The sequence below is a fragment of the Protopterus annectens genome, chromosome 1.part0, assembly GCF_019279795.1.
Source record: "Protopterus annectens isolate FY-2018-M chromosome 1.part0, PAN1.0, whole genome shotgun sequence".
Taxonomy (NCBI): Eukaryota; Metazoa; Chordata; order Ceratodontiformes; family Protopteridae; genus Protopterus; species Protopterus annectens.
This window is the reverse complement of record NC_056725.1, coordinates 1,056,889,293-1,056,912,460: the sequence shown is the minus strand read 5'-3', so window position 1 is coordinate 1,056,912,460 and position 23,168 is coordinate 1,056,889,293. Positions and strand designations below refer to the sequence as shown.

General features: G+C 40.9%; 1 protein-coding gene across 1 annotated transcript in view; it reads left to right on the top strand.

Annotated features, from left to right (window-relative positions):
- The window catches only part of LOC122799665, a 1,990,791-nt gene that overhangs the window by 1,106,506 nt on the left and 861,117 nt on the right, over nucleotides 1-23,168 (top strand). Inside the window, exon 30 of the mRNA XM_044068913.1 lies at nucleotides 3,231-3,348. Within this exon, the coding sequence (XP_043924848.1) occupies nucleotides 3,231-3,348 (118 nt within the window). The remainder of the gene's footprint in view (nucleotides 1-3,230; nucleotides 3,349-23,168) is intronic.

Here is a 23,168-nt window from a genome sequence, read left to right as displayed (position 1 = left end):
TGAGTGTGATTAATACCCACAGATCCTTTTTCTGCATCAGTTCCAGTTCTTCCAGCTGATTCTTTAGACCAGGCTTGTTATGGCCTCAGTGCAGTACTGTATAAAGTTTTATTGACAGATCTTTCTGGCCATGAACCATTGTTGGGTATGTGCAGCTGACTGCTATACACTAGAAGTGCTACCAGATTTCCCCTCCGGATTATGTCCATGACGTTCCTTGCTACTTTTCTTAAGCTAACAGCAGTGTAGGTTCCTGGATTTTTTTCTACCCTTCCCTAGTACAAGGTTACCACATTCTCTGTCTCCAAGTCATATGGCAGTTCTGTAACAGCCAGTGGTCTGTTGAATATCATTGTCAATGAGTCTGCCAAAACACTGGCCAGATTCCTCAGTACTCTGGGGAGTAGCCTGTCTGGTCCTTGTGATTTATCATGCCTAAAAGCAGCCCATTCCCTCTGAATCTCCTTCTTCTCAAGTATGGTGCCTGTCTACTGTTCTCTTCATTCTGCCCTGCCTCCCTCCCAATATGGCACCCTCCCTTGCTTTCCTTTCTGAAGTCTAAAGAAGAGTATTTATTGAGTGCCTCTGCTCTTTCCATTCTTGTATGATCTTCATCCCATCTCTGCCCATCCTCGCCAGTTGTGTCCCTCCATTCCTTCATTCTGCTATGTATTTAAAATAATTTCTTCTTTTCTTGATCCCTTCTGCTACCTCTCTTTCAGCTTCACCATTTGTTGCCCTAAGCATCTCTAGTGTCTTTCTATTAGCTTCCATGAACTGTACTTCCTCCACCTCCCTACCTTCTTCTTTCTAACTGTTGTAGGTCCTATCTTTTGCCCTAATTGCTAGCCTCACATTCCTACCATGCATATTGGCCTTTTAATCTTTGCCTCTTCCACATACCACTGTCCATAACCCAGAGTAATCCATCCCTTACCCATTCCTATAGCTTACTTCCTCAGTTTGATCCCAGTCTCCTAACTCACCCTTAACCACCCTACAGGGAATGTCTGTTTCACACTGTCTGTTTCACTGCACAGATTTATGAAATCATGGCAGCATGCAGGTGATAACCTGCTTCTTGCCAAGGCTACCATTCTTGAGATGTTAGTGTTATTAGCAAATATTGCTAATATTCATAACTGAAGGAAAAAGCAAAGCTATTATAATTCAGAGTTGGTGAATGTTGCGCATCATCTTTGTGTGTCATTATTTTATTCCCATCCACTACTCTCTTGAGCGCACACTTGTTGTTTTATGGCCAAGCTCATTAATGGCCAATAACTAAACACAACCACTAGTCCATTTATTTATGGATTTCTGCTTACTGCCAACAGTAACTCAAAGGCACAATAACTGTTAAACTGGGTTGGTCACGTTAACCCTGCCTGACTGGCATGCATGTATATGTAGAAGCACATTGTACATCTGTAGATGCAACTCAGAATGTGTGTGTGTGTGTGTGTGTGTGTGTGTGTGTGTGTGTGTGTGTGTGTGTGTGTGTGTGTGTGTGTGTGTGTGTGTGTGCATGTGTGTCATACACAAGTTATTACACAGATACTTAAGAGAATTTCTTTATGCTTGCCTCTGAATAGCATGATAAAGTATAAAAAATGATGTGAGTCAAATGTGACAACCCCTGCACACATGTACACACATCCAGAACTTTTAAATGTGCACCACTCATTTCATAGCATTCGAGCCAACACTAACATCCTATCAAACTGCATTGGTATAATTGGCAAATTCTCCATGGTCCCAGCATAGCAACATCATCCCCTTCTGTGGACCCTTTCCCATTTAAAACTACCTTCAGCTACTACGAAGGCATGTGCACCTCAGATATATAGACAGATTTTTACACTGTTGCCATGTACCCCCTTTGACCTCCTTCCCCAGCACAGATATCCTGTCTGCAAGTCCCTAGTCCCATTGCTTCTCTCAGCCATGGCACATGTAATGTTAGGTATCCCCTCAGCCTCTGACACTCTAACTCCCATCACATGGTCCTTAGAGTCATGACATCTCCATCTGGAAATCATGTGTCTGGTCACTAGTTTGCTGAAACCTCAGTCACAGTGTGCATATGTTTATGTTTGTGGACATGTATGTGAAGATCTTAGCTTCATTGACATGGGACACCTGAAGAATGAATAAAAAAGGCAGTCCTACTGAGAGTAAGATGTTAACTTTCGGTTACCTAAAACTGGCAGCTTATTTGAAAGACTGAAAGTAGATAGCCCAAGTGAATCCAGGAATCTTTATCTGACATTAGTGACCATGTTTTTGTATTTCTGTGTATCAAAAGATGTTTTACAAGTAGTACCTTATCATTTGAGCTCAACCATTCCAGATTGTCATATTTTTCATTTTTTTTTTCAAGACTTTCTTTTTCCTGGCATGCAATAATAGGATACATTAAGTATGTATTACCACCTACATTGCACTGTAGGCATTTATGTCAGATGTTAAATTCAGTTTCCTATTAAAATATTTAAAGGTACCTAGAAGCCCAAGAAAATAAAGTCTACAGTAGCACATTATACTGAGTAGTTCTATAAGTTCTGAGAGGTCAGCAATGCAGTTATATTATTCCTTCATAATTCACGTTCCGCACACAGTTGAATATTTGGTGAAGGATTGCTAATTTATTAACCCTGCTTATACAATGTCTTAAACCAAGTACAGCCTGTGAATACTGTATTTCTTATAAATTCTGCTAGTCTGGGTTTCTTGGCAGTCTGATGTCTAGAAAGATGTGATTACTGCATTTATATAACTGTATACATAATTTTAGCAGCATGAATGGCAATGATATAAAGCAGAAAGTATTACAACATAACAGTGGGATGACTTACTGCTCAAAGTGCTTATTATTATTTCTTAACCACTGTTTTTCTCATTTCTTTTTCTTTATAAATGTTTCTTTTGTGATATGTAATCAGATGGCTTCTGTACTTGTTTCACTGAAGACAGCCTTTCTTAAATATTGCATTTTATTTATCACTTATTAAGTTGCCCTTGGTACATTCACTGATAGTTCACCAAGTGGAAATTGTCCTTTTACATCATCTGTAGTTAATTCATTATTGCTGCCTCTTCAATAAGGTGCTTCACACAATAAGCTATTATAAGATATTAATCACTGCAGTAGATACTGTTTCTCTGAGCAAGTGCTTATCATTTTGATTCACTGTTATTTCCTCAAAAGTATCAATTTTATTTTACAGGAAACTCCAGCAAAGGCCTCGATGTTTGTTGTCTGCTGATGGAGAAACCTTCCTTAATTTGTGGTTCATTCCTGACCAGTCAGAGCTCTTGATCATGTTTAAGACCCTGGATGAAAAGGTTAGTTCTTTGCTAAGCATGAATGGAAGCTTTTTATTGATGAGTTAGGCATTGTTTTTTGCCCCTAATAGCCTATCTTGTGCATTAACTGAAAGATCAGGCACTGAATTTATAATACATGCAACATATTCTTGTTAGTAAATGCTGTCTTTAATCTGTATTAAGGAATGTTTTACTCAGCTGTAGTGATTTGCTTTTTGACTAGGACCATGTCTGTTTCATTAACATAGATGGCCTGACTGTTGATTCCTATTTTAATAGTCTGGACATGTTAATAAATGCATGCTAGCTTGCTTGATTGGTGATGAGAAATCCAGGCATTTCAGGGATGTCTGCTTTTTCTTCAAAATGGGAAAAATAAAAACTGTTTTGAGATTTCTATTTAGTGGGGAATAGCTGGCAGTAAAGAAGTGGTAAAGTTGCTGACCAGTATAGTAGTCAGCATATCCACTGTTGCTTGTGTATGTGCATTACATGGCAATGTGAAAGAAATTGCCACTCACTGCAGTCACCAACAAAGAGTAATCTAGGATGTTTATCAGAATGTGTAATACTCTTCATATGTCAGGTAACCTGTGAGAGTGTCAAAGGTTAACTGCAAGGTAGTATGTTATGAAATAAGCAGATGAATAAGATAAATAAAGAAAATTTGTATTTGATGGCCATATTTCTATGGTATACATTTACCATACCAGTAGGACAATGGAGTATAATATTTAAAACACAAATGAGATCACAGTTAAAAAATATCCCATCTTACTGTTTATTTCTATATGCTTTTTTTAACATGTGATGGGTCCTTCTCCTCAGTGCTGTCAGTCAGGCCCTCAGACTGCTTATTGACTGTTTTGTTCCTCCCATCTTGTACACCATAGCTCCCCTTGTACTATTGCTGGTGTTCTCCTTCTCCACAAAGAATTTGTTATCAGAAGAAGAGCTCATGAGCAAATGCTGAAGGCGAGAGCCAGGAGCTGTGAAGGTCATCATCTGTTTCTAATTTGGCTATTTGTAGCATAGCTTTCCCAGCACTCATGTAGCCAGAGGGCACACCACCAATACATGTCTTGGAATGCATGAAAACTGCTGTGTGTTTTTCAAGTCACTTGACCCTGCTACAGTGGATACACAGCTGGATGAAGTGCTGTTCTTTTCAGTCTGTGCAAAACACAGAGTTAAGCTGAGCTAATATCAAGACCATGGTGTTGTCTCAGAGAGACATCATTATTCACTTAATCCCACCACTCCATGACTGGATCCTCTAACCCCTCTTGGGCTGCTAGTCAAACCCAGGTCATCTGTGTTTCAGTCAGTTTCATCTCTCTCTACAACATGAATCTAGCTCATTTTAATTCACGCATTCATAGGTTCATAGGCTATTTATATCAGACCATCAAATGGTCAGATTGTCGAACGGCAGTTCATTGACAATGCAGGCCATCAAACCCCCTGCAGCCCCCCACACCCCCCACTAATTATATACCAACTCAGAATCCATTACAGTGGGAAAAGGGCAAATTTCCTGATCCCCACCACAACATGATCTTGGTAAGAAAGGTTTGACAGCCCGCATTGTTGACAAGATGATACGTTCAACAGTGTGGACATTTGATGGTCTGATGTAGACCTGTTCATAGGTGTGTAGTAGGTTAATGACCACTAGGGCTCTTATAAGGCTAGCTGTACAATCCACATGTGACCTACAAATTTGATTTATTTATGAAGGACCTCCAAGATGCACATTAACACCTTATTTCTAGCTGTCCCAGTATGAAAACAGAAACTCAGCAGAAAAGGCCAGTATACTTCTGTTTATGGATAAATTTCAGTAACTGGCTAGTAAGTACACTGCTTGGATGCCAAGAATAAAGAAATACAGAAGACCTGGAAAAATCAGCTGTAAAAAGTGAAAAAGCACTGATTGGAGAATGTTCTGCAGCTGTTCAGCAAAAAGCAATGGAACCTGCAGACATGACTTCCAGTAACCTGCAGGAAGATATAAAACAACTGCATACAGACCTGCTTAAAATAAATAAAACACTGATGGTGTATATCAACACAAATGACAAAAAGTTGGAAAAAATGGAAGATGCTTTAAACATATACTCAGATGAGATAATAAAGTGGCAAAAATCAGAGATTGAAATGAAGAAAAGGCTGGCTGAATATGAGACTGCCTAGGAAGAGATGTTTCTAAAAATAATAGAATAAGAGGACAGAACACATAGGAAAAATATTTTCAGCTATACCAGAGAAGTTGGAAGGAAGAGACTGTGTTAATTTTATGAAAGCGCAAATAAACAACTGGACTGGTATTCCACAAGAGCAATTGTTAGTTGAAAGGGCACATCATGTGTATGCTTCAAACCTGGCTATAAGATAGTAACCTAGATCTTTAATAGTAAAGATGCAATCCTATCAGCAGAAGGAGTTGATTCTGACAAAACTGTGGCAGAAGGACAAAGTATTAAAAGTGGGAGACAGTAGAGTGTTTGTGGAGAATGATTACTTATTGTACACCAGGGAATGTTGAGTTCCAGGTGTGAGATTCAAACTGCTGTACCCAGCTGTCTTCAAGGTATTCTTCCCTGGAAGAAAAATCATTTTTTGATGAAGTACGTGCTAAGGAGAAAATACAAAAGTTTGTCCAACAGAAGGTAAGCTGTGAAACAGATGGAGATTCAGCTTCTTGTTCTTCTGGTAATAAAGACCACAGAGGGACTGTACCTTTGAAACCTTTTTAAGTTTTCCAATGGAAGTAATTGAAGAGAGGGAAGGGAGTGGAAGGGTTGACTAGAGGAATTGAGAGTATGTTGGAAATTAAGGAGAGACAGGATTTCTGAGATGGGCACTAATGGAACATGTAACTTAATATGGAATTACAATACCATAATTCTATTTGAAGAATATGACAGAACAAGAAAATCTGGGACTATTGGATTTTTTCAGAATTTGTTGGACTTGTGAGGGACTGTAAAGCATATGCCCTATTTCATGTCATTAATGTTTGGAAAAGTGCCTTGGAGAGTGGAAGAGGAAGGAGAAAGTTAACTGTAAGTAAATATTTTTTTTCTTAAATAGTACTAATTCTTGAGGCATGTGGTTTTCTTTACGTGCTATAAAGTAGAGTTTTTTCAGTTATTTTTAAGTGTAATGAGGATGGTAAATGGGTGCTGCTTGCTGCTATTCTTCCTTTTCTTTTCTTTTTCCATTCTTTCTTCAGTTTTAAGAAATGTAGGCACTGCAATGTTAACAAAAGCCTGGTTAAAAAGTATGATAAAATGAAAATTAATGTGCTTTTTCTCATTCTTGCATGGGGAATGACTGGATTAAAGATCTTAGACTGATTTAGTAACACGTTTTAAGTGAGAGCAAGTAAATGAAAAAGAACATTGAATATTATGTATGCTCAGTAACAATTCTGCAGCTGCTCTTCATGTTTCCATGGAAACAATCTAATAAAGAGAAACTGGCTGCCTGGGTCTCATGTCTCCATGGAGACAATCTGATAAAGAGAAATTGGCTACAGTCTGGTGGAGAGTGATTGGCTGTGGGGAAAAAAAAAAGAAAAGAGAAATTGGTTGGGGGATAATGTTCTCTGAAGGCAACAGGGATTTTTCTATGGTAGATAATGTTCTTTGAAAGCATTCAGGACCTTTCCCAAGGTAGTTAATGCTCTCTGAAAGCAATTGGGGATTTTCCCAGCTGGAAGAGCTATAAAGATAAGACAAAACCAATCAGCACTTAGTAGCGGCACAGGCTGCACCATGCGTCTTAGCATGGATAACCTTTCTCTTAGGTTAACGCAAGTATGTGAGTGTGGCTGTCAGTTTGGGACTTTTGTTCCTGTTAGGAGGATAAAACTTCAGTATTTGAAGGTGTACATAGCTTAATGTGTTAGTATTACGTTAATAGGTTTTAGGGTGGTTTTGGGGGTGTTTTTTCTTTGTTTGATGGCTTTCAATAAAACAAAAAGTTTTATAAGATGTGACATAGGCTCAAATGGATATGACAAACAACTGTATAAAAGTTCAACCTGCCAAACAGTGTATGCATGGAACACAAAAGGTGGAAGAGGATATTTAACAAAAACAGTGTTATATATAAAAGGTGGGAATAATAACTTTTTAATACAGTGATGCTTTCTGTAATGTCTTTAAATGTAAATGGTCTCACTGATAAATACAAAAAGGAAAGAGTAGCAAACTATATTAAAAAATGTGGAGTGCAAATAGCTATGTTACAGGAGGCACACTTAGAAAGAAATGAATATGTGAATTTGATAAATAAAGGTATTCAGGATGGTTATTCAGCAGAATACTGGTGACAAAGGAAAAGAGGAGTACTTATATTAATTGCAAGAGGAGTTCCAATAGTGAAAGAAGAAGATAAAAAAGATAACAATGGTAGATTTGTAGTGCTAAAGGGCTGCTAGCAAGGGAGGAGGATTATACTGGTATGTATCTACATTCCACTAAAACTGATGTAATGGAGCTTAAGAAAACTCTGGGAGAAACAATCAGTTTTCAGCAAGGAATATTACTTACATGTGGGGGCTGGAATTTGATTTGCAGCAGTGAAGATGTGTCTGAGAGGGCCCACATGGGAAAATGTAACAAAGGAAGGTAAATATTTGAAAAAAAATGTATAAAAATATTTGACATGGAGAATGTGAATTCAATAATAGGAGTTTGGAGTGAATTTACATAATATCCCCCAAGATATAAACACTGGGCTAGGCTAGACAGACTTTACATTTCACAGAAATATGTGCATTTAATTGAAGGTCTTGTTACTCACACAATAACTAATTCAGATCATGCACCAATAATAGCTAAATTAAAAACACAGTGTAATGAAATAAAAATGAGACTGGCACTTTCCCTCCTATCTGTTGAAAAGAGTGGAATTTAAAGAATGGGTAGTGGAGATTATTCAGGAGCTGTTAGAGAGGATAGAAGTTTCTTCTAAACAAATAGCTAGAGAGTGGGCTAAAATTAAGATGGAATTTATAAATAGGCTGGAAATAAAACAATGGGAGCTATGGTTAAGAAGTAACAAGAATTATTTAGATGGACTAACAAATGATAAAGTATTGCAGAAAAGGACGAATCTCACAGAACAAAAGGATCAACTCCAGAATGCTAGACAGAAAATAAGGGATTACCTCAGTAATATGCACGAGTTTAGAAAGAGTGCTGTTAAGCAACTGTTTTTTGATAATAGCATTACAGCACAAAAACTTTTAGCACAATGACTTAGGCAACAGAAAGTAGAAAGGGCTGTCGCCAACTTAGGCAGCCTAAAACTAGGAAGGTAACAAGAGAGCCTGTAAAGGTATTAGAAATATTTGTAACAATGACCAGGTAGCCCAAAACTTGCAATGAACCTTTATTGCCAAAGTTATAAATTATGGTTAAGTGCTTTCATCTTCTAATGACATCCTCAGAACCATTGAATAACTTGTACTATGCAAACAGTGAATAAAAACACATAGGCGCACACACACCCTTCAGTTTTGTTCAGTATTAAAATAAGGAACATGGATAACTTCCAATCAGGTACCTTACAAAAACATCCAATGAAAATTGAAAATCAAACTCCATACCTCTTCAATAATCATGCAAATACACCCGCACTTGCTGTCCAATGAATTATTAGAGCTACAACAAACAGTCTTGTGCTGGAGAAGGACAAGTTGACCAATAAAAACAAACAATAGGAAAGTCATACTCTGGAAAAAGTTTTTTACACTCCTGTTGCTCTGTTTGTCAATTCACTAACAAATGAAATGGAATCATTGAGCCCTGGTGGCTGGTGGCATTTAATTTCAACTACCACATCATTTCACATGTAACAGGTGATCTGATATTGTTAATCCTCATTCATTCCTTACGTATGGGTATCAATTCCGAGCTTGGAACCGAGCCGGCCATTTTCCAAGCTTGCATCAGCTTCAAACTCTTGAGCTAAACTCTTACCATCAATCCCCCTCTCCCTGTTACCTCAGATTTTGTTTGCCGCGTTACCATCCGGTCGTGTCAAGCTACTTTTCTTGAGCTAAGCACAGTCAATTGTTGTCTAATTGCTTTACAAATTACTTTTCTGTCAAAAAAGTTGATATTATATTGTCTCTTACACTATCACATCTAGCGTTCATAATTTCCTCAGGTTTTTCTGTTTTTTACTAACTACTTTTACAGCAAGGTATTTTCTCTTTACCATCGTTAGTAATCTTTTTCTCTTTTCTTTCTCATACCTTTGGGTACTCTCTTATACCATTGTTGGTACCTTCCTATTAATTAATATGGCAGATAAAAAAGGTAGTCCAGGGTTTAAGCGGTGTTCTGATTTTGGACACAAACTTCCTACTTCTGATGCACACTCTTTGTGTGTTTATATTTGGGAGCTTTCCATTTATCTGTTGAACCACCCTGTACTATTTGTGAGAATTTTTCTAATAGAACTTTGTTAGAAAGGAAAAACAAGCTGATACTGATGGGACTTCTAAAATCTCCCTTTTCAGAGGCTATTTCTGGGTCGGAGGTCTCAACCCCTCCTAAAGCCCATAAGAAAAATGGATGTTTCTGCTAAGGCTAAATCCTTGCTTTCATCCCTGGCTGGAGACTGTCGCCAACCAAAACCTAAAAAGGCAAAATTTTCAGCTCCAGAGCTCTCTCAGTCAGCCCCAGTGGTTTCAGTGCATAGACCTTTGGCACAGAGGCCTTCGGCTCCTTTAGTGATTTCGGCTCCGTCCTCTCCTTCAGCCTTCTATATATTGGCACAGAGGGGCTCCTTGGTTCAGACCATTACTACTGTATCGGCACCGACCATTCAGTCAGCACAGACCTTGACCGTGTCGGCTCAGAGATCTTCCTCGGAGCTAAGGCCTTTATAGTTGACTCCAGTTTTGTCGGTTCCAGCTTCGGCACCGACTCCCACTTTGGCACCGACCACCTTGGCACTGACAACCACTTCAGCACCAATCCCTGTGTCAGTGAAGACAATGACCTCAGCACTGATGACTTCTTCGGTGTAGACAACAGTAGTCCAGTCTTTCTTGGCATCGTTGTCCTCAGTGTGGTCAGATGAGATGGGCACCAAGTCTGCCTTTTTTGTGGACAGGCCTGTTTCTAGCTCAGTCTCTGTGAAGTCCACTAGAAGCCTTTCCGAACATGATGTGTTGTGTCTTGTGGACCAGGCATTCTTGGTCAGAGGTATTCCACCCCTCAAGAACTGTCCTTCCTTAGGAGGTGGTCACCCATCTCCAAAGACACCTACTTATTCTCCTCCTTCATTGCCTTTGAAGTCCATGGATATAGCACAGTCTTCCCCTTCTGCAGTTCCCTTTATGGATCTCACTAAGGAACTGCAGTTGCCTTTGTGGCAGGAAAGTTTTGCTACGACCCAGGATGTCAGCTGTGACACGCATAGCTTGCTGCTTCACAGCCATTCAGGGACTCCGGGTCGGCAGGCTGAGACACTTAGGGTTGGAGTGCCCCCTGTCCTAGACATACACGCCTCTTCGGGTGGACCAGCCTTCCAACTGATGGAGAAGGCTTTCGCTGCTGCTGGTGATACCAGACTGTCTATACCTCCTCCCTTCTCTGGTACACTGGTTTCACAAGTCACATCTAGTGGACACCGGGTGCAAGGGCTGCAGGACATATTCCCTCAGGAATCCCCCTTTCTGTTGTCTTTCCAAGCTTCTCTTGCTGAGGAGGTCCACCGGAAAAGTTAGTGTAAGAGGAAGCACATGGACTCCACAGAAGAGTCCTTCACCGAAGACACAGATTTCGATGAGGGGGAAGGATCCCCTTGGTCACCCTCTGAGGTATCCTAGGTGATATCTTTGAAATCCTGAAACAGAGAGGTGACTGGCAGTCCTATAAGCCGACCCCTGAGGATTCTGTGTTCCTGCAGGCCTTTCACACCCGGCCCCCTACCTCTTGGGTTACTCCACCTGCCGATGAGCTTGTCAGGTTCATCTTGCAGCATGCTTGGAAGGACTCTGATACCATCAAAGCTATTCCCTGGAGGCCAGGTAAGATCTTGTCTTCTCCTGCTTCGGATCCCCATTGATCCAAAGGTCTTCCTGTGGATGCTTTGGTGGTGGTGGCCGCAACAAAAAAGGATCTGGCAGAAGAAGAAAGCCAGACTGTCCATCCGCCTAACAGAGAGTCCCAGGCCCTGGACAGGATAGGGAAGTGCACCTTTGCTTCAGCGACCTTTGCTATCAGATCCCTGAATTATATGGCACATTTTACCAGGCTTCAAAGGGATCTGGTTTCTGAGTTCTCTGAAACCTTGACTGGTGCCGTGTCTGATGAGGTCCTTGACAAAGTGGCCTCTCAGCTGGCCACCATTGAGTCTATATCTAACTCTTCTATGCGTCTGATATCTCACGCATCAGAAGGAGCTGCTAGAGCAGCATGTTGAGCTGAGGTCTTGAGACGACATGCCCGAATGTGCTTGTGCAACTTCGCGGAACCTTTAAAGTCTTCTTTTCTTAATGCCCCCATTGAGCCCTCCTCGTTGTTTGGGCCCAAAGTTAAAAGTACACTAGCCAGATGTGAACAGGACGGTAAGACCCTTTCTGCTGTAGGTGTCCGTTATTCTTCCCCTCAATGTGCTTTCTCCCAAAACCAAAAGAATGGGAAGATATGGTTCAAGAAATCTCAGGGTCCTTTCCGAGACACACAGGCCAAGTTCTCCCCAGAGGCAGAGGGGGAAACTCACAGGGAAGACGCTCCTTTCAGGGCAGAGGGGGACCGTGTAACCAGGGTTCCAGGGATTCTTTCCCTGGTCAATCCTACCGGCGCTCCTGAAGAGTGGCCCAACTCCTTTCCTCTGGTGGTGGTTGGGGATATTTCTCCTTGTACCCTTCTGCCTGGCTAACCATCACCACCAATTCTTGAGTACAAAGGATCATAACCAGAGGTTATCATATCCCCTTCGATCTTTGTCCTGTCCCTTCAAAAAATCTTCCCATCGTTCCACCCAGTCAAAGGGAAGAAGCAGCACTAGAGATAGAAAAACTGCTAAGAAAAAGAGTCATCCAAGTAGTCCCTCCAGACCAGATAGGATCCGGATTCTACTCAAGACTATTTTTGGTGCCAAAGATAACCGGGGACTGGAGACCAATTTTGGATCTCAGTGTATTGAACAAGTTTGTGAGAGTACAAAAATTCTGGATGGTCACAATACAGTCTATCCTCTTGGTTTTGGAAAAAGACTATTGCATGTGCTCTATAGATCTTCAGGATGCATACTATCACATAAAGGTGGACAGGCCATCAAGAAGATTTCTGCGCTTCCGTGCAGGAGCTAGTCACTACCAATTCGGAGTACTGCCCTTTGGACTCTCTATAGCCCCCAGAGTGTTCATAAAGTGTATGGCAGTTATCACAGCTCAGTTGAGACTTCAAGGATTCCAGGTGTTTCCATACCTAGATGACTGGCTCATTTCCACCCCCACCAGACATCTACCTGATACCATCAAAGCTATTCCCCGGAGGCCAGATAAGATCTTGTCACCTCCTGCTTTGGATCCCCATTGGTCCAAAGGTCTTCCTGTGGATGCTTGGGTGGTGGCGGCCACAACAAAAAAGGATCTGGCAGAAGAAGCAAGCCAGACTGTCCATCTGCCCCCACCAGACATCTACTGGAAAAAGCCCTGGCATACTCTCTCCTTGCTGCTCAAAGGCTAGGCATAACCATAAACTGGCAGAAATCCAATCTCACCCCATCTCAGTCGACAGAATTCATAGGGGTTATCTTGGACACAAAAAACTGCAGAGCTGCTATTCCAGAGCACAGAATTTTAAGGATAAAGCAACAACTAATTCCAATCCTTTCAAAGGAAAAATCCATGGCTCACTCGGTTCTACAGCTGTTGGGTTCCATGGCAGCCTCCATTACCATTGTTCCCCTGGCCAGGTTTCACATGAGGCTTCTACAATGGCTACTGCTCACCCAATGGTATCCTTTTCAGCATCCTCTTTCAGCCATGATTCGAGTAACCCACAAGTGCAAACAGGATTTAAATTTTGGATGACACACCCTCTCTCCCAATGGTCTCGCCCCTTCTCCCCCCAGCAACCCAAGGCCACAGTGATCATGGATGCCTCCCTGATGGTGTGGGGGGGGGCTATGTCAGGGACAGACAGTCCAAGGCACTTGGTCCCAACTGGAGGCCCATCTGCATGTAAATGTTGCAAGCATTCCATCCCCTGCTGCTATCTGGGACAATTGCGATTCAATCACACAACATGGCGGTGGTCTGGTACATCAGCAAGCAAGGTGGAACCAAATCTTACCCCCTTTGTTGAGAGGCCATGAGGATATGGCAATGGGTGATGGCTACCAACCGTTTTCTTCTAGCAACGCACATTCCCGGGAGTTCCAACGTGATAGCAGACAGACTCAGCAGGTGCATTCTTCAACCTCATGAGTGGTCCCTAAATCCCTTGATGGCGGTGGAGATCTTCCACCGCTGGGGATGTCCTTGCTGCGACCTCTTTGCATCCCCAACCAACTACAAATGCAGCAACTATTTCGCCCTGATTCCTCCTCTGGGACAGTCACCCAGGGACGCTCTAGTCCACAATTGGCACTCGGGTCTTCTTTACGCATTTCCACCCTTTCTTCTCATTCCCCAGTTTCTGAAGAAAGTCTGACAGTTGAAGTGCAAGGTGATCCTCATAGCACCATATTGGCCTCGACAGATTTGGTTCCCCTTCCTTTGGCCTCACCTACTAGATCAACCATGGATTCTCTATCCAACCCCGGAGTTGATCTCATACCCACAGAACCTGATTCATCCCAACCTGAACAGCCTGATGCTAATGGCTTGGCTACTCCATTTCCCTTGATTGCCAGGCAGAATGATCTTTCTTTACCAGTACATGATATTCTCATTGCTTTTCATAAGTCTTCCACTAGAATTACTTATCTGAGCAAGTGGAAAAGATTTACTGTTGGCTAAAAGATAAACAAGTAGACCCCTTTTCAGCACCAGTGTCAATAATACTAGACTATCAGGCCAACCTGTTTCAATCGGGTCTATCGGCCTCTACCATTAGAGTTCATTTGGCTGCAATTTCTAATTTTCATGAGGGTGTCCAAGATTCCTCTCGTATGTCCCATAAATTGTGCAAGACCTTCATAAAAGGTGTGAATCACCTGAAGCCACCTTTTAGAGAACCTTTTCAACCATGGGATTTATCATTAGTTCTACAAGCTCTGACAGTGGCACCTTTCGAACCAGCCTCTTCTTGCGACCTCAAGTATTTGTCATGGAAAACCTTGTTTTTGGTCACTATTACTTCTGCCAGACGTATTTCTGAACTTCAAGCTTTATGTATCGAGTCCATACTTGATTTTTCATAGAGATAGAATGTCTCTGAGAACTAATCCGTCATTTCTGCCTAAAGTGATCTCTGAAATGTCCATTAATCAAGCCATTGAATTGCCAGTTTTCTTTCCCAATCATTCAAACAGAGAGTATTGCCTGCATACCCTAGATATACACATGCAAATCCATTTTTACTTAAACAGGACTAAACCCTTTTGTAAATCTGACCAGTTATTTTTGGCCTTTTCTGGACCTAGGTTAGGATCTGCTGTTACTAAGGTCACATTGATAAGTTGACTATATGCAGGGGACATATCCTATCAAGGTATCTCACAAAATCAGCAAGGAATTCTCCATCCCCTGTCCAGATGAAAAAAAAATATTGTCCAAATGTCCATAATAACAAGAGCAGTGTTCATAGGTTCATAGGTTCATGGCCTAGGGCATTTATAAGCCTAGCCAGAATGTGTTTGGCTTTCGCCACCCATTTTAACTTTATTTTGCTATGCCCTTTTTCGAGGTTAGTATACTGTGCCTCTGTCTAAGAGTGACACAGAAGTGATACCCGGGGTAAACCTACGATCTCCCATCCACTCATCAAGATTCCTCTTGAAGAGAGTCAATGAGGGACTCTGCCTAACCTGGACTGGGATTTTATTCTAGAGTGAAGGGAGCCTCTGTTGAAAAAGATCCAAGTGAAAAACAGTTTGGATCTCCCATCTCAGTAGTACCGCAGTGGCAAAAAAGGGGGCACATGTGACCCCCATTGCTACTCCACAAAGCTGTTTGTAATATTTACCCTCAAATATTATAAAGTTATTATCAAGTATAAGCTCCATGAAGTCTGCAATGAGAGAGATGTCACTAGTTGAGAGTTCATCATGTGCAGAAATTATGTCTTTGAACCACTGCATACCCTCTTCATGGGGAATAGCTGTAAATAAATTCTTAACATCACATGTAACAAAGATATGAGGTTCCTCTGCCACAGTCTCCCTGAGTTTATCTAAAAGTAAAAATAACACAAGGAGCAGAGTGGAAAAGCTGCAGTACTTTTTAATATATACTTCTTCTGGTACCTTGGCCACAGTGCCTTCAAGGAATGTTTTGCAATATAACCTCAAATGAGTGAAATAATTAAGAAATTAATCAATCAATTAACATCAGTAAACATCACTAAAACCCCAAATACCTAGATTTCAATACAAATTCACAGCAGTGCTTAAAAAGACAGTGCTCAAAAACATGTATTCCCTCTGTAATTAACAAAAACTCAGTATGCCTCAAATACAATGAATTAGATACCAAAATTGACATCTAAATTCAAACCCCAAGGATGAATAGTCCCAAAATTAACAATAAATCTAGCTTCCAACTGTAGTAACTTTAGTGTAAAACCATTCACATTAGTTTCTTCACATAAAGGCTTGGCTAAAACACTAAAGAAAAAACTATCAGTGTTGCCATTATGCATGGAACAAAAATTATGGGTCACTGGGCTTTTCAGCCTAACATTTCTTATATCACCTAAGTGCTCTAAAATTCTTAATTTGACTTTCCTTTTAGTCTGCCCCATATACCATTTTGTAGGAGAACACCTGCAGCCCAAAATATACACCACTCCAGAGGAATCACACACAAAATATTTTCTAGCCAAGAATTTCCTTCCATTGATGTATGTGCCACTTATATGTCTTATTTTGCTGCACACTTACCACAGGGAAATGAACCTACTTCCCCTCTTTCCTCCATCTGTGCCTTCACACTCAACAATTTTTTAAGATTGAAAAACCTCCCATAGGAGAAAGTAGCCCTCTCGGGGAATAATTTACCCACCATACCATCCTTACTGATCACCGGCCTTAGCTTATTAACAAGCCCTCTAAGAGGATCCAAAAAAGCAGAAAATGTATTCACAAAAATTATAGCATCCTTCCCATCCAGAAGGTGCCTCTTATTTCTACCAAACCTGAATCCATCCACATGTTGCCCTGAACACCATGAATATTCAAACACTTGTCCCCTGTAACCTTACTCATTGCCTCCTGGATGGATATGCATGAGTAAGCCCTCTTCAGCAATTTGTCCTTTATTTTTCCAAATTCCAATCCTAACTGCTCTTTTTCAGAAGTATTAGTAAATATATGTCTAAACTCCCCATAAGGAAGTGATTCAATTAGGTGAGGTGGATGAGAACTGCTTGCCTCCAAAAAATTGTTGGCAGATGTTTCCTTATGAAATGGTTTATACTGTGGCTTGCCATTACAGTGAACATACAATTCCACATCAAGAAATTGCATAATCTTAGCATGAGTCCTATAGGTGAATTCTAAGCCACAAGAGTTTTTACTCAAAACCTCCACAAAACTGTCAAAATCTTTAGGATCAACCCTACACACAAAAATTAAATCATCAATATGTCATTTGAACATCACCACCTTGCTAGCATAAAACTCTGTGGGATAAACAAAAAATTCTCAAAATGTGACATAAACAAAATTGCATATGATGGATCAAATGAAATGACACACCCATAGCAGTGCCCTCAATCTGCAAAAAAATTATTGTTATCAAAAACAAAATAATTGTGTGTAAGGGCAAATTCTAATAACTGACCAATAAAAGCTATGTGGAGACCTTCACCCAACATTCTCTCTATGGCCTCCAGCCCCTGTTTGATGTTAATATTGGTATATAGGGACTGAACATCCACACAAGCCCAGTAACAATTGCCCTGCCCCTCAATATTCCCTACACATTCCAACAGCTCCATGGTATTTTTCACATGGGATTGTTCCCTGGGGAGATAAATATATATATATATATATACATATATATATATATATATATATATATATATATATATATATGTATATATATATATATATATATATATATATATAGATATAGCTGGGAGTCCAAGAAAATGACAACATTTTGTAAATAAGCCCCCACCCCTGAGACTATTGGTCTTCCTGGGGGCTTTAGTATTTTAGCTAAGCCTTTATGTGAGGAAACTAATGTGAATGATTTTACACAAAAGTTACTACAGTTGTAAGCTAGATTTATTGTCAATTTTGAGACTATTCTTCTTTGGGGTTTGACTTTAGATGTCAATTTTGGTATCTAATTCACTGTATTTGAGGCATATTGAGTTTTTGTTAATTACAGAGGGAATACATGTTTTTGAGCAGTGCTGTGAATTTGTATTGAAATCTGGGTATGTGGGGTTTTAGTGATGTTTGTTGATGTTAATTGATAAAGTTCTTAATTATTTCATTCATTTGTATTAAAAGGCTGAAGCACTGATTGTAAAACATTCCTTGAAGGCATTGTAGCCGAGGTGCCAGAAGCAGTATACATTAAAAAGTATTGCAGCTTTTCCGTTCTGCTCCTTGTGTTATTTTGCGTTTATCTAAAAAGTCTAGTGAGTCTTTAATAATATGACTGCAGTTGTTAAATAGACACTTGAGTTTTCTGTCTATGAATTTAGCTAGCGGTTCCATAACTGATCCACTAGCAGAGACTATAGAATGTAAAGGGGGGTTCTCCAACACTGGAATGTATTTTAGGTATTCCAGATATCTTTGGAATATGCGTCTGTTTCTCTTTTAAAAAATTGTAGAGGCCGGGTGATATAATATCAAAAAGAAACAGTTCATCCAGCTGTAAGTGATTCCTATAAGTAGATTGGTCACTTAGTAAAGAATACATCCTCCCAGTGTAATCAATAGGGTCAATTACAACCAAACCACCCCCTTTGTCAGGTTTCATACAACATATAGACCCATCATTCATAGGTTCATAGGTTCATACTAGGCTATCTGCCCTAGGGCATTTATAAGCCTAGCCAGAGTGTGTGTGGCTTTCACCACCCCTTAGGATGAGAATACTATACCCATTAGTTTGCTGTGCCTCTGTCCAGCAGTGATACAGAGATGATTCCCGGGGTAAACCTATGATCTCCCATCCACTCGTCAAGATTTCTCTTGAACAGAGTCAGTGAGGGGCTCTGCCTCACATGGACTGGGATTCTGTTCCATAGTGTAGGGAGTCTCTGGGTGATGAATCTGTCCCTCCAGCACGTCCTATTTATATCCGGGTTGAGGTTTAAGTCTCTTGCTCGTGGCTCTGGTGGATTTGGATTTTTGAGGTGGAGCATGTCCATTAATTCCGGGTTGGACATGGCCTTGTATGTCAGGCACAGATCACCTCTGAGCAGACGGTATGCGACTGAATAGAGCTGGAGTTTCTTCAGTCGGGCATCGTATGACATATGTTTGAGCCCCTTTATCCTTTTGGTGAGGAACTTTTGGGGTCTTTCCAACTGCTGCAGGTGTCGGGTAAGGTACATTCCGAATGGGGCGTTGTACTCAATCATTGGTCTGATAAGTGAAGAGTACAGGGTACAATGACCTCTCCTGATCTGGATGTGAATCCCTTCATGATCAGGTGGGCAATGTAGAAGGTCTTCCTAACCACTTTGGCAATGTGAGTGTCAAAAGAGAGGTTACTGTCAACTTGGGTCCCCAGGTCCCTGATAACTTCTTCCGTGTTTAATGGATTACCACCTATGTGGTAATTAGGGGTTACCTTGTTTTTCCCAAAGGCTATGACTATACATTTTTTGGCATTTAGCTTAAGGCCATGGCTCTGGCACCAGTTATCCATTTCTATGAGACCTTTCTGGAGGATGTCTGTGTCTGATGGAGTGTCAATTATGGTGCCCAGTTTGCAGTTATCTGCAAATTTTGTCAGCCACAATCCCCCTATGTTTGCCTGCACTTCAGAAAAATAAATGCCGAACAAGATGGGGCCCAGGACTGAGCCCTGTGGGACACCGCCGTGACCGGCTTAGAGTCTGACATGGCACCAGCAACTCTAACCCTGTGTGTTCTGTCCTTGAGCCAGTTTGCAACCCATCTTGTGACATATGGGTTTACATCTAAGCTGGTGAGCTTTTCTATGATGCCCGAGTGGGGTATTGTGTCGAATGCTTTTGCTAGGTCAAGGTAGGCTGTGTGAACTGCCTTACCCTCATCAATGGCCTTAGTGACTGTTTCAAAAGTCGACCAAGTTCAAGAGGCAGGATCTGCCCTTGACAAAGCCAAATTGGGTAGGATCCAGTGTCTGTAGGTCCCCAATGTCTTTATTTATGAGTTCCATTATGATCCTCTCCATAGCTTTGCAGACAAGGCTCGGCAAGCTTATGGGGCGGTAATTTCCAGGGTCCGTAGAAGCACCGCCTTTGTGGAGTGGGACCACAGTTGCCGTACGCCATTCTTTGGGAACGTATCCTGTAGTAAGGCTAAGATTAAACAGCAGCCTTATGTGTGGGTTTAGTTCCTCATTGAGTTCGTGTAGCACACAGCCAGGGACACCATCGGGTCTCATTGATGCTGTGTTTTTGCTTTAGAGAGAGCAGCTCTCACCTGGGCATCTGAGATGTTTGGGAGGCTAGACTCTGGTGGGATAGATATTTCTCCTTTTGGGGAGGGAGGAGAAATTTGCACTGAACCTGTCTGCCAGTATGTTGGCAATGTCTGTGGGTTCAGTGATTTTTATCATTTTGGACTAATTCTGAGCATATCTGGGAGTTTCCACCCAGGTTTCTAACATAGCTAAAGAAGGCTTTATGATTGTCTTTTGTGTCATTAGCGATTTTTCTCTCAAAGTTGGCCTTGGATGATTTTATGAGTGATCGTAGTTTTTTGCTAGTATTGATCAGAGATGCCTTCCCATTTAGGGATTTTGCTCTGTCATGTAGTAGCTTTCTCCTCTTGTTGTAGAGTTTGTTTATGGCTGGAGTCCACCAGACCGGGCGCCTGCCTTTGGTGGAAAAGGTCTTGATTTTATTAGGGATTGCTTGATCCATACATTCCTGGAGGTGCTCGTAGAAGGCATTTGTAAGGGTTTCAGCAGCGTGGGTTGTGGTTTCCACTGGCTCGGGGCCTTGAAGGATACCACTCCAGTCTTAAGAAGTGTGAAGTTTGCTTTTGAGAAGTTCTTCACTGTGGTCTTTTTGCTGGGGTGGGGGCGGAGTGTGGATCTCCAGTGAGATTAATTTATGGTCTGATCTCACCAATGAGGGATATACTTCGGTGTGGAGCATTTTGTCCCCATGTTTGTGATGATCAGGTCTAGTATATTTTCTCCTCTTGTGGGAATGGTGACTAGTTGTTCCATAGCATTTGAGTTTACGAACTCAAGGAACCTTTGGGCTAGGGTGTTGGGGCTTGAGTAATGTTCCCAGTCTATGTTTGGGTAGTTGAAGTCACCCAATATGATGGTGTTTGGAGAGACATTTATACTCTCCAGTGTCTTCAGGAAGGCTGTGTGGGTTTCCTGAGTTTGAGAAGGTGGTCTGTAGCATGGTACAAACTGTAGGGCAGTTTTACCTATGGTTAATTGCACCTGGATGGTCTCCGATGCTTCGTGCGTTGCCACTAACCTGGAGGTGTGGGTATCCTTTATGAATATGGATACTCCCCCTCCTTTTGTAGTTCGGTCCGGATTTTGGGGCCGGTACGCATGATATGAGGTATAACCTGATAGTGCTGGGGTGCTCTCAGGAGCCTTGAACCAGGTTTCAGTCACAGCACAAACATCGATGTTCTCAATACTGAGGAGGGCTTCGAGGGCGTGCATCTTGAGGTTTAGACTTCTGGCATTGAGCAGTATTACCCTTAGTTTTTCTCCATTTTTGTTTTCTAGGGCGGTAGGTTTGTGCAGAATGTAAGTGATCAAAATTTACACCACACAAATGAGTATATTTTGGACAATGTAAAGCAAGTGCAGTACAGAAGTTTTGATGTAATGGGAAATTGTAGTAAGACACAGGATAGCAATGTAAATATGTATGTGCCTGTAACTCATAATGAACCCAATAATATTTGTATAAGTCAAGAACTTGCTTCAGCTAACACTGATGTGTTGGATGTATGTACTTCCTCATTATCATGTGACATTGTTAGAAGCAAAGGCTTCACAATATATAATTACACTGAAATGGATATTAGTGATGTGTATTTTGAACTGTTTAGCAAAGGTACAAACTTTGTGCCAAATTTCAAGCTAGATATTGCACAAGTTTTACTAAACTTAAAGTTATATATTAGGAAGCTTAATTTGCAATTATATTTTGCTGGTCAGGGTTCATGTGCTATGATGTCTACAGACGAGAACGTATCCTTAGGGATTAAAAGAAAAAGTTGCTTCATGCCTCCCATAAACTCAGAGATCACTGGATTTGAACAGATGGTAGAATATGAGTTTAGGAAAATCTGTAGGCAAAAATCTGAGGTCAAGGATAATTTATCAGAGAATGAAAGAAAGGTTATACAAGAATTATGGTCAACACAGAAGGTTAGATGTATGAAACCAGACAAAGGGGAGGAATGGTCATCATGAATAAAATAGACTACAGTAGTTGTATATTCAGGTTGCTTGGGGATGAAAACACATACACTAGAGCATCAATTAATGAAACTAATAGAGCATATAGAGGAATAGACATGTTTTTGTTTGATGCTTTACATCAAGGAGTTATTAATGAGGTTGAGTATGAGTTTCTTTGTGTGAAGTTTCCTACTATGCCCAAGCTTTTTGGAATCCCAAAGGTCCACAAAGGGACAGAAAATGTGCAGTTTAGACCAATTGTTTCTGCAAAGGGTTCCAAGACAGAACCAATGGCTGCATTTGTGGACCATTCTTGTAAAAAAGCATTAATGGATGCTGACCACATACTAAAGGATTCGTGGCATTGTTTGGAAAGGGTAGGAAGTGTTAAGGGCATTGGGAATGAGATGTTTGGGTTTTTGACTGTTGATGTCATTAACTTATTCTCAGTGATACCACATCAAACAAGGATGGAACTGTTTTATGACAGTCTTTTGACTAGTCCCAGTTTTGATAAAGAAAGTCTGGAGATATGTCATGACTTGATGGAAATCATACTACATAATAACTTTATACAATTTGATGGAGAGATCTATCAACAAAAGACAGGGGTAGCTATGGGTGCACGTTGTGCCCCTGTCTACGCTAATTTAGTGCTATGGGCATGGGAAAAGCAATTTGTGTTAAACTCAAAGTACAAGGGCAACATTCTTTTGCACTGTAGGTTTTTAGATGACCTCCTTATACTTTGGAAAGGGGATGAGGAAAGTGTTAAGGAATTTTGCTCTTACATTAATGAAACCACAGATTTTCTTAGATTTACACACACCTGGAACAAAGAGAGAGTAAATTACCTGGACATTACCTTATTTAAGACTAAAGAAGGACTGGTGAGTACAATTTACAGGAAACCTAGTTATTCAAACTCGATGCTGCACTACACAAGTTGTCACCCTCTGCACCAAAGGAGAGGTGTAGTTAAGGGCCAGATGGTCCGGCTATGTAGATTAATCAGTAATGATGATTTATTTAAGAAGGAAATTTATACATTGATTGTGACAGGGTTACT